This window comes from Fringilla coelebs (assembly GCF_963513975.1).
Source record: "Fringilla coelebs genome assembly, chromosome: 3".
NCBI classification, from domain to species: Eukaryota; Metazoa; Chordata; class Aves; order Passeriformes; family Fringillidae; genus Fringilla; species Fringilla coelebs.
Genome location: NC_140030.1, coordinates 21175964 through 21188515, shown reverse-complemented (window position 1 = coordinate 21188515; position 12552 = coordinate 21175964). Strand labels below are relative to the sequence as shown.

Genomic DNA, 12552 nt, shown 5'->3' with positions numbered 1-12552 from the left:
TTTATTCTGCATAAGGTCTTGGGGACAGTGCATGCTGGCATCTGTTTCCACCCTGGCAACTGCATGGAAGCTTGCTGTGTTTATTTTGATGGGCAGTGCATTGAGAGAACTAATATATCAGACTTGGTAACAGAATGTGGTGTTGTCAGTACAGAAAGATTCCTCTTGACATCAGTGGTAAGAAACCCCCTCAGCCACAGAGGTAGCAGCTTGGAGGAAAAAAGGCCAGAACAACCAATTGAAATGATAGGTAAATTGGTTTCCTAGTTAGGTCTTGGCTGCAACATGGGTGAGAAGCCTCAGCTTCTTGGGGCGTCATAGTCTCTGAAAGAGCATTGCTCTATGCAAAGCAGCCATGAGGTTCTGCTGTTAGCACAAAGAGACTTATCTATAGCAAAGAAGAGTCCAAAAGAGCCTTAAATAACAAATTCTGGTCTAAGTGAAGGACTAGGCACTCAGCTAATCCTTTCAGTGATTTGAGGAAAGCTGCCACATTAGTTTCCTGAATTAACTGGGCAAAGAATGAGATACTAATGTGGGGGGGTGGATGACGGGGTGGAGCAGAGAGGCAAGTTACACTTACAGCTTTGACTTCTGCAATGAGACCTCAGTCCAACATGCATGGACAGGTTTTGAAGAGTCAACTTGTTCTCAGGGGTAGAGGAGATGATTGAGAGGGGACATTATAAATGTCTACAGGTATCTGAAGGGAGTATATCACAAGAATATTTCCAAGCTTTTCTCAGTGGTGCCAAGCAAAAAGACAAGAGGCAATGAGCAGAAACTGAATACAAGAAAGAAGTCCTTTACAGTGTGAGTGACCAAGCACTGGAACAGATTGCTCAGAGAGGCTGTGGAGTCTCCTTCCCTGGGGATGTTCAAGAGCCATCTGGATAAACTCCTGCACAGTGTGCTCTGGGGTGACCCTGCTTTAGTAGGGATGCTGCACCAGATGACCCAGTGTGATCTCTTCCAACCTGACCCACTCTGTGACTGTGCAGTGAACAAGAGCAGATAACACAAAACGCTTAGACTGCGGCTCCTGGTTGCACCTGTAGGAGTGCTAGCAGGAAGATGATGTCCAAGGTGGGGAAACATTTTCTGGAGGATGTTGTTTGATGTTGAAATCCATAACAACAATTGGAGGGATGAGGAAGCCTAAACTGTTGCTAAGAGCTGTGGTACTGGGGTTCATCCCAAAGCAACCAGTCCGTCTGAGTTAAATCACATAATCTAGGAACAGACTGCCCAGAGAAGTTGTGGATACCTTATCCCTGAAAGTGTGTTTGAGGCCAACTTAGATGGCACCCTGAGGTCCCTGGTCTAGTGAAAGATGTCCTTGCCCATGAACAGGGGTTGTAACTAAATCTTCAAAGTCCCGTCCAACCCAAACTGTTCCATAATTCAATTCTATTTTACTAATCTGTTGGACTGGGTCCAAGGAAAAGACCATCATAATTTGATATTCCTTCCACTTGTTGATCAAGTTCCTTGAACTTGTTTGACTGAACTGCAACTCCACATGATGGTGTCAGTGATGTAGGCACAGGCTCCACAGGGTTACAAGCCTTAAGGTTTGACAAGGGAAAAGTGGTTTTGGGTGGCCAGATTGAAGTTGAGCGGGTGGGAGCAAAGGGTTTATCAGGCCCTTCTGCTCACTCACATGGCTCAGCACAGAAGGACAGGACATTGTGGCCAGTTCAGACCTGAGGCAAAGCCAGAGAGATGAAGCCAAGCTGACATCTCCTCATATGTCAGTCTTTGCCTTCAGCCCTTTTCAAAGAACTGCACTTCCTTCAAAGAGTGATATCCTTAGGATGACCATTTTTATATAATGTGCTCCTTGGTATCTAGGGAGTGAGTCCTGGGGTGTGAGGGGTAGGCCAGATTCCTGAACACAGAAATAGGGTGAGTAGGGTCAATGATATCATAGTTGTGGGGGCAACATACAGAAGTGAGCAATGGCCAATGGACAGGGAATAGACTTCAGCTTTCCAGAGAGATGGCTCAGGAGCCCAGACATAGTGTTGTTGGAAACATGATGATCCAAAGACATAAACAAGGAAAGGCCCCTACAGAGAACATCAATCAGTCCATCAATTTTTTCTGGAACAAAGCAGGTGAACTTGCAACACACACCCTTCTTCATTATTGCGTATCAAAAACATACCTGTTTTTGTCAGATGCATTTTTTGGTTTAGTAAGAAATAGCAGATCTTTTAAACTCTGCTTCTGATATGTGGAGGCAGATTTACCTTTTACTTTTATTTAGAATGGGTTGGTATCTTTTTATTGATGCAACACATCAAGTAAAAGTTTTTTATTGGTCTGTTTTCAAGTGTTTACTTACAGGCATTTCACCTGGAGATACAATCCTGAGTAATTTACCCAATATGCAATTGATACCTAGAATTCACAGGCCCTAATGAAGTAATATGCTCTGAAAATTCATTCAAAAAAATTATCAGAAAAATGATGATCCAGGTGTCAAAATAGAAATTATATTAGTTATCGCTAGATATAAACTCTTGCCAAATTGTCCTTCCCTCCAGCTTGCCAAGACTGACACTAAATAAATGACCTGATGATTGCCTTGATATTTTAATGCTTTCAATTTCTCATTATGCCTTGTAACAGCAGGAGAATGCCAGTTTTGTGTGTGTGTGTGTGTACACGCAGGCAAAATCTATCATTGCAAATATTGTAACAACCAATAAAATGTAAAATGGAGGCAAATACCAAGACAAGCAAAAGTGGAAAATAAGACAGTAATTTGCAATCATAAAGAAAAAGTAATGAACAAATAAATTGCATTGCTGTATGACAGGTATTATAAAGACTCCTGCTAGAAAACAGCAGGAAATTCTTTCATCTGATTGGCCAGGCTAAACTCAAAAGAGCAGAGGCTAAAAAGTAATAGATTTGGTTTGATTGTGTGACTCTTGGAACTCAAATAACTTTTACTAAATCTGTTATTATAGTCCTTGATTAATTGTTGTTTTAATATTTACATGGGTTATAAAACCCTTCATATTTTCAAATTGACCTACAGTCTCAGTAAAGCAAACAATGTGAAGAATTTTATCTTTATATGTTTATGACGGAATCTCACACAAAAGAGGAAAGAAAAAATAGGCAGTCATATCAAAAGCAGAAGAAAGGAGTTGATCTAATACAGTAAATCAGCTTCCTCTCTGATTGCAAAAAAAAAGAACAAAAAGTTTCTTAAAATTGGCATTTTATGACATGAAAAATGTTATTATATGTGCTTATGTCCACTAGGCTTATAATATTAGTAGCAAATGTAATGGAGCACCTTGAGATTATTTCTATCTTATCAATGATCCTTGTCAGTCCCTTCCAACTCGGGATATTCCATGATTCTGTGATTCTATGCCTAACCTTTCACAAACACATTACCGTCCCCTCCACATTCCTTGCTGTTGATACAAGGAGCAGACAACACTATCAATTCTCAGAGATCAGTCACTGCTCACTGATACAGCTCTAGATTTGAAAACTAAGATATTCAGATACTAACATTGCTTTGGTAATAAAGGATCCACAAGTAAATTATATGAACACAAAATTATTTGAATAAATGCAAATCACTATTCCAAGTTACTTGCTTATAATAATCAATCTTAGTATGTTTATAGGTGCTCATTCAAGCAAAGAATACATGAACTAAATTATGCTTTCAAAGTATTTACTATGCTTTTTGGATAATATTTTAACTACTCTGAAAACAATCTTTATTTCTGTGTCAAAGCCTCACTCTGCTCTTAAACATGAGCACTGCATATGCAATAACACTGCAGCATCCTAGAAATTCCAGTCTAAGCTTCTATGCATACTGTCTCAAAGGTAGACTTGAAGTTAATATAGTCAATGCATAAGAAAACAGATTTTAACCTGTTGGCTTTTGCTTCACTCTCATAAACATTAGCTGTAAGAGTCCTTCAGGCCACATAATCTCTCCCCATGTGACTTCACTGCCCTCAATGGGTTTTCATTGCTGTAACCAATTTATTCTATAATTAGAGTTTAATAAACAATCTCTCTGAGGATGTACAGGAAGGGAAATAATTCACCCTTCCTCTCTTGCATAGACTTCTCACTGATAACAAGACTAAAATAGAGTAGAAAACATTACTTTTGACACTAGATCAAGTACATGTAATTGTGAATTCAGATAACCACTCTTAGGTATGTGGAGACCTTATTTGTATACAGTGACTTCAAAGTAGGAAAAAACACTTCAAATAAAACTACAGTACTAATAGATATTGCTTTCCTTAACTGATGGAAGATTTTAACCAGCCAAAAACATACACTCTTTTAAAATAATTTTTAGAAAACCTGGCAAAATAAACCTGCATTTTAATGCTTGTGAGTATTTTTGTGTCTCACCATGGAGCTCCATTTTGCCACTCTGCTACTTCCCAGCTGAACATCTGGACTACTCAAATATGTGGCATGGCACAGTAGCTGCTAATTGTCAAAAGAAGCAGCTTGAAGACTTCCTCTGATCTTTTAAGAAAGGACTTTTTACTAAAAGTACAAGCCAGAGTTTAGAAATGGGATTTATGTCAAGCTTATATGAGATTGTAGCAACAAAATAATGTACACAGTGGAGGTTACTGATAACTTTTTTTGGTGCATTTAATGCTAAGTGGCAAATTGCTCTGAACCAACAAATATTCACAGATTTCTCCAGGCAAAGGACTTCGTACACTCATCTCACAAAAGCACAGTCTAACAGTCCTTTCAGGAGGAGAAAAAACAGTACTTACTTCAATAGCTTTGGATCATTTATGATCAAAAAACCAGTGTAATCAATGCAAATATTTCTTTTGATTACTGTGTATATGCTGAAGTAGAGCACTGACAGAGATTTTATAACCTAAACTGTACAAAGAAAATGTAGATAGCCTATCTAAGTACATTTAACACATGGGTACAAAATGCTTTGTGTCAAAGGGGAATTCTAGTTTGAGAGTGCAGGATATCATTAACAGCTTTTTCACTATGTGACATGAATAATTTATGTGTGTGTGTGTATATATATATACACACACACACACACATATATATATAAATAAATTATGCAGAAGATCTCCTTTTGTCACAAAAAACTTAGACAAGCAAGCTATTGCATTAATCTCCCTGGATACAGCCTTTAGTTTATAAGAAGGATTTGTTCAATGTAGATTCTGGAGATTATAAAAAAACCCACTAAGTATTTTGAAGCGTGATCTTCTGATGATAAATGAAGATGACTGAGTCCATTCTCTACGCTACAATTAGGGCTTGTCTCCAAAAATACGACTGTGAATCAGACTTCACACTTAGAATATTTGTTTCCATCTCATTTGTTTCCAGGGTTTCTGTTCATTTTGAAAAGCCTTGATGTCTTTTATATAGAGAGGAAACAAAGGACTGCATGTTTTGAAGCCTTGAAATAAATAGGAGGAATTCCTTGACATGTTTTCTCATATATTTCACATTCCCAATGCTTTTAATATGAAATGGTTTATAACTAGAGCAGATTTGAAATGTTAATCAGTAGCATATATACCAGGGTGTGCAAAAGAGCGAGGAAAATCCTGGAAAATATCTTAGCAACAACCTTGTTCTGATTTAGTGCTTATTTTACTCTTGACAATCTCTACTCCATTTTAATTCACATACTTTGATTAGTCTTTTGCTGTCATGATAGAAGACAGATATGAGGTTTAGAGCTACTAGTATTACAAGAGTCTTGTTCTTTTTATTTCCATATTTTCTTTCAATTGCTGAATAAATTTTTAATCTCAAAATCAGTATTTTGAAATTCAGTTGAATTTATAAGTCAGCATTTTTTTACCAGTGCCTATTGGCATGCCTGACAATGTTTGTCTTGATTTAAACCCCCAAAACCCAAAGCCCCCAGCTATTTTCTGAAAAAGCTTCATTTCCAAAGCTTTTATTTTTTTGTTCAAAATCCCATCTGGGATAGAACTAACACACCATGAGATGGATCCGTGTGTCTGTGCTGTTCTCTGTCTCTGCAGACAGGTGTTACAGATGTATAATAACTCCAGTGCTTCTCTAGGAGCTGGGGCTCTCTGTGCTTGTGAATTCCAACCCTACTGGCACATGCCTAGCACGCCAGGGCTTTTCAAGAGGACTTCTATTCACTACATGAGCACTACACAAATCATGTATCTCAAAGAAGCCCTAGGCTGGGTCCAGTGCGTTTCCACTTGCAGTGGCACCGCTGGTCACTCTGCACCTTTGTTCCTCTCTGCTCCTGTATGAAGCTCTCTTGGCAAACATTCTCCCATCAATGTGTTAAAGGAGTGGAACAGTAAAAAAATGCACAAATTATCCATCCTGAGAGCAAATTAACGAATGCAAATAAATGCAAATTCAATGCATTACCCTGGCATGGCATGCTAATGAGAAAACAAGTCATTTAGTCAATCAAGGAAATATGCAAATAAAAAACATCCTTTTCCAAGTTACTTTGACACAGAAGTCTAAAAGAAATTAAATACTGCAACTGTACTTTGAGTATACAAATTACTATTTGTGTAGTTTGCAATAAGAACATTCTACCTTGTGTTTTTTTTCTCTGTTCAAACTTGGCAATAGCAATATAACAAAATGTATTTCCTATTTAAAAATACTGCAGAAATGTATTTTTCTCACTAATGTGATGTTTGAAGCTTAATGCTGAAAAACCCCAAACGACTAAAATGTGCTCAGCATACTGCTGAAAATTCAGCTTTATCTAAAGTCAAATGGTACAACCAAGCAGTTTGTGTTTCTTGAAAGATAATAAACAGCTCGCCCTTCCAAGACCTGCTGTTGCAAACAACATTTGCCTTTCTCCATGTGTGCATCTGAGGACCACTGTTTCAGTCCCAGTGTCAGATAGCAAGTTGCTAGGGAAGATCTGCTTCCCCCAAGAAACAGGTGTTTTGGTGGATTATAAACACATATGATTAAACACAGCACACATGGGGAAGGGTCAGGGCCCAGTGAACAGTACTGGTCATCACCTGTAGTTATAAACAGGATCAAGCAATGTAATTAAAGTTCCAGAATTAATTGCTGGAATATCAGGACTGACCAAATCAAGACACCAACATTGATAAATACCACTGTGCACAGTTGCTGTAAAGGAGAGATAAGAACAGCACTAGATACTATTCCTTTCTGCATAGTAACTTTCAGGTTAGGAGCTAAAAGGTACCAAAGACTTCTTTGCTGCTCCTTTGAACTTTTCTGTGTTATCTCCCAAGCTCCTTCTCTGAACAATTTAGGATACACTAATTACTTTGTAAAACATTTGAAAAGTAGGTATCTGAATGTTTTGCCATGGTTTTTAAATTGAATTCTACTTTTTTGCATCCAAAGAATCAGAAGCAGATACTTTTTTGTCAAGGAAATGGACAAACAGTTTTCTGGCAAAGTTAATTCCTTCCCATTAGTCTAATGCATTATGGAACAGCAAAATTACAGCATGCTAAAATGTTATCCTGTAAAGTTCAATCAGCAGCTGTGACATGCTTAACCCAAACTCTTTTCTATGACTATATTATAAAATTAATGGAAATGCAATTACTTATTTTTAAAGAAAATCACATACATTCTTTTATATTCTTGTATATTTCTAATATACAGTCACTCACTGGGCTTTTTTACACGGATGATTACCTTCTCAAGATCTATGTTGCTGTCTCCACAATACCTATGTCAAAATAAATGTCTGTTTCTCTGTAGCTAATCTAGCAAAAGTAAGTGCAAAAGTGAACCCAGTGATGTAAAAGGGGATATTCAGCAGAACAGAAGCCTAAATTTTCCTCCATTGCTGTCTCAAAGGACTTTGAGTTCTTTGTAAGTTTAACTTTCCAATTTTTGTTTTTAGTTGGTATTTCCTGAGGATTTGAACAAATGACCCTTTCTAGCTATCTAGTACTTACCATTTAGCAGATGGAATAGCAATCAAAATTTGCATTTGGAATTGTCTTATTTCATTTGCCTGAAACAACAGAACTTGACTGAGCTTTCTACAGTCTGACACACATTTTGTCAGGTGAAATAAATATTGCGGGTTTTGATGGACAAACGGAAGAATGCTCAAAGACTGTGTTTATTAGTGTTATTTTATTACTTGCCATCTCTAATTATGCTGTATCTGCAGCAAAATATTTATTTCTCTTTTTTGGTACCTTGTTCCAAGCACAACTAAAAGGGCAAGGGTCTCTTTTTAGGTAGAATACTTGAAGATTGAGTGACTTTACTCATTTTCCAAGGTCAAAAGAGAAATATAATGGAAAAAGTACAGTGAAGCATTTTAAAGCTGATGAAATTCTATTAAAAGGGCTGTTAATTCATGGAGGGAAGGAGATGAACATGCTGTTCACCTGTAGCTCTGCAGTATAATTTTCATATCGAGTGTTAATGACAGGTAACCTCCCTAGAGATTTATTCATTCATTTTCTCCCAGGTACAGTGTATCAGCCGAAGACTTTTCTGCACAGCCGTGATGTGAATCGCAATTAACGCTAAGCAGCCGGGGGTTGTTTGTTAGATTGTCAGAGCAAGCGAAGCTGAATGACTTTATGCTATTTACAGGAAGAAGACAAGCAAGACAGATGTATGATAGACTACCTGGATCCCTATGGAGGAGCGGCGACTCTTGAGGAACTCCTCTGCTTTTGTCACGAGGATGGCCTTGTCACTGGTGCGTATGGAGGTGCCCTGGCCCTCGGCCGCGTGGCGCTGGGCGGCCGCCGTCTCCAGGGCCAGGTTCATGGCCTTGTTGCTGTCCAGGCTGTCGGTGGAGTTGTACATGGCTCGCCCGTCCTGCGGCCACGGGGATATCCTCTGCGCCCGGCTGTCGTGGTACGCGTCCTGCGTGGACTCCGTGCTGCTCTGCGCCGTCACGGAGATCAGCGGCTTGGAAGTGGTGCGAGGGGGGACGGGCGGTGGTGTTTTTTTGTAACTTGTGTAAGTTACAGCTGCGGGAAGAATTATAAAACAAAACAAGCAGAAAAAGAAAAGAAAGAAAAAAGGAAAGAGAGAAATCAAGATCAATCTGATGGAAACTTGACAAAAGAAATCACTTTAAGATTGTGCTGTTTAAAAATTATGGTGGTGTAACGTAGTACTCTTCATCAAGCTCGCTGTTATTTGAAAGTGTCACTCAGAGTCAGATGGCCATCCACAGAAACATTTTATTTCAACAAGGAAGAAGGAAGGGGTGGAAAAGAGAGTCCCAAATAGCAGAGAACATGAAAGAGAGTTAGCGAGGATATGTGTGTTAAGACTTGTGCTGGGTAAGAACACACTGAGGCTTCTGAGACTGAGGGATTAAGCTCATGAAAGGAATAAAGGAAGATTTTTTTCTCCCTGTTCTTATTGTCTGAACTGTGAGCTTTGTGGTATGCCACACTACTTTATCGTATGCCACACTATAACCTTTTAAAATCCTTCCACGTACACTGGTTGGAATTAGGCAAGGTTGTCTACTTTCTTGTGCAAGAAGCATATATTTTAAAATTTTTTTCAATACCATTAATAAAAGGAAATTCAAGTCATGTTAAAAATATTCTAATATATGCAAAGCTATTAAGACTTTGATGAGCAGAGCAGTTCTGAAGCTGGTTTAACATAGATTCTCTCTTCCAGCATAAGGCTCAACAAAACATCCGATAAAACTCTACAGATCCAGAACTGTGCCAATACTGCATCCTTACAAAATTTCAAAAATTTCATAGAGATTAATATTTGATCATTAATATCACAGAGCTGAATCTTCTAATTGTCTAAGACCACTATATACTTTTTCACTTTTTTTTTTTTGTACTAATAAGAGTATTTCTGCTGTGGAAGAGTATTTTCCCCAAAGCACATACAATCATAATTCATAAAATCAGCAACTGATTAAAAAAATGCATTGTGGTATATCTTTATTCCTGTATGGAGAAACCAAGTCCAGTTCCCTTCTTGTATAGTTACAGGAGTAAGCTTGCCTTTGTCTGGTGTTACTGATGGATTGACATTGCAGCAGTTACTCAGGCAACCTTGGAATTGGGATTACTTGAGTCCAAAAAAGGTTCTGCAACAGTTCCTCTTCCCGTTACACCGGTATGGGCTGATGCACAATGAAGTCAGCCTCTCCAGCTGTGTTTTTTATAAAAGGCTATGTTGCAGCTATCTGGAATGCAGGGATCAGCTTAGGAATTAACACCTTGGACTGCTGAGCCTGTATCACCAGGCTAGCCTATGTGAACAGTGAATCTAGAGAAAGTGACTCTTAAATGTTGACTCTTGATGATCATAAAGTGTTATCATACATAAGAGAAAGGTTGAGCTAGTGAAGAAAACCTTCATGTAAAGGACATTTTGAATTACTGTTGATGCTGCTCAATTCTGGTAGAGATTTAGAGCCTTGCTCTGAGCTAAATTGCTCAATCAGAGTGAAACATGTAAAAACACGTGAAACATGCTCTTCAGAATCTGAGACTGTGCTTTTTTTGCAGTGCCATTTTGTTGTCTTATCGCCAGTCTTATCTCCTGTCAGTTTTGTAACCAGCAATTAAGAAGAAAGGAAAAACTCAATATTTTTCAGATGCTTTAGGGAGTACAGAAAATTCACAGAAGAAGGGGGAGGCTGTAAATCTTGAAAATTAAGTCAGTGTCTAATGAACTCAAGCAGTGGGTCTGAGGAATGTTTCCACTAAGAGAGTTGCCATAATGCTGCTCCCCCACTCTGCAAATTTAGATGCAAGTGATCAACATGCTGGGAAATGTTATAAATAGAGAAAATGGGGTGAAATAGGGTGAACAATATCCAGCAGAGGAAGCCAATTTTACCTGTAACATAAGACAGGTTATCACTGTGATAGCTACTTTCCTGTTTTTACATCTGTCTTCATGTAAAAGAATAGCAGTGAATAATGAAACATATGGTTAATGTGATAATGAAACATCACAAGCAGGTATATCCCTACTACTTGAGCAGCAGATCACTTCTCTAATGAATATAAATGTTAGACTTCTGTTGCAACCCTTCTTAGCTGACTAAATCTTCATTTACATTTCTGAAAAAGAAAAATTCTTCCTGTGGCAAAACCAAAACAATTTCTTGCCTTTTTTTCTTCCCTGCCTTTTTTCTCCCCCTAGGATTGAATATTTTATTCTAAAAAGTCTGATTATTTCAGTGGAGTGACATGATTTAAAGCCACCAGGTATTAGAGTAACTTCAGTGTTCTGGCAAGCATTTGATTGTGAACACTAAACAGAAATTAAAAATCCCACAGATGTTCAACAAGTAGAAGAAACTTCCAGTATACTGGAAGTTTGTGGAAAACTGGCTGCATGTTTACAGTGAATTATGGCAGGAAGAAATTCAATTAATTCCTACACAGTCACAGAAATCAAATATTGAGCATGGAATAAAAAAAAATTAATCTCTACACTGTTAATGAGTTCCTATCTGGAATAACAGTTTCAGAGACAGAAATCTGTGACTAACTGGAGACTAACAAAATCCAGTAAGAGGATAGAGACCTGCATTTGAGAGTCAAATCTTGCTACAAATTCTATTTGCTTTAATCACTCAAGTGGTTCTAGGGAAGTACATGGGAGAACTTGGCATGTGTTGCTGACTTAAGAGACAGCTACATAACAGATTAGGGTCCTGTTAAAGGAGAAAGTAACACATTGATCCACAGTTTAGTGTTCATGCTTGGGTTCAGATTTCTAATGAATAAGTATTGCCCTAAGGTCTGAAGCATGAGACATGATGTCTCTTGCAAATTGTTTCCATTAACAGTGGTATCTGGGAATAGTCCTGGTATCAACAATAACCCTTTTCTATCCTGTCCAGTTCTTGGTCCTGGAAATCGTGAATGCAACACATTATATATGGGAAGAAACACTTATTGCTCATAACTGAAAATGAAATTTTTTATTTATCATCTGCTTATGCTGATGTACAGGGGCTCCTGTCACCTTTGCACCATTCTCTATCCTGTACATTTTATTTGCCTTAGTAGTTATTAGTCCAAAGCAAGTATATAAAACCTCCTCAGCACTGCTTTGTGTCTTGCCCATTTTCAGTTGTCATTCAGCTCCAGAGCTGTGGAGGACTTTGCTGTCCCCACAGAGAGGGCTGGTGCTGGGCAGTGCAGTCCTGGGGTGCAGAGCACTGCCTGAGGACGGTGACCCATAGCTGCACAGGCACTGGTGATGAGAATTGCACTGGGAACGAGAATGGAGAGTTCTGCAGTGCAGACAAGCTGAGCATCAGAGGCAGCACAAGAGCAGGAGATGAGACCCAGCATGAGGCAGGCCTGTGGAAGAGCCCCAGGAGGGCAGAGCTGGTGCAGGATGGCTTCAGACAGATTTAAATTGTGCACTTGAGCAGATGCCAGAGACCCACCCCATGTCTGGATACATAAAACCTCAATCCAGGATAATCTCCTGTTGTTTCTAGTGCTGACCAAGGATTTCTGAATTCCTTATTTTCATGACTTCTTTAATTTTAAGTGC

The 12552-nt window shown here is 38.6% G+C and overlaps 1 protein-coding gene across 1 annotated transcript in view; it reads right to left on the bottom strand.

Annotated features, from left to right (window-relative positions):
- Nucleotides 1-12552, bottom strand: part of DLGAP2 (DLG associated protein 2) — a gene marked incomplete at its 3' end in the record, with an annotated part of 444743 nt that overhangs the window by 18711 nt on the left and 413480 nt on the right. The window contains exon 9 of the mRNA XM_084202322.1: nucleotides 8665-9014. Coding sequence (XP_084058448.1) covers nucleotides 8665-9014 — 350 coding nt within the window. The remainder of the gene's footprint in view (nucleotides 1-8664; nucleotides 9015-12552) is intronic.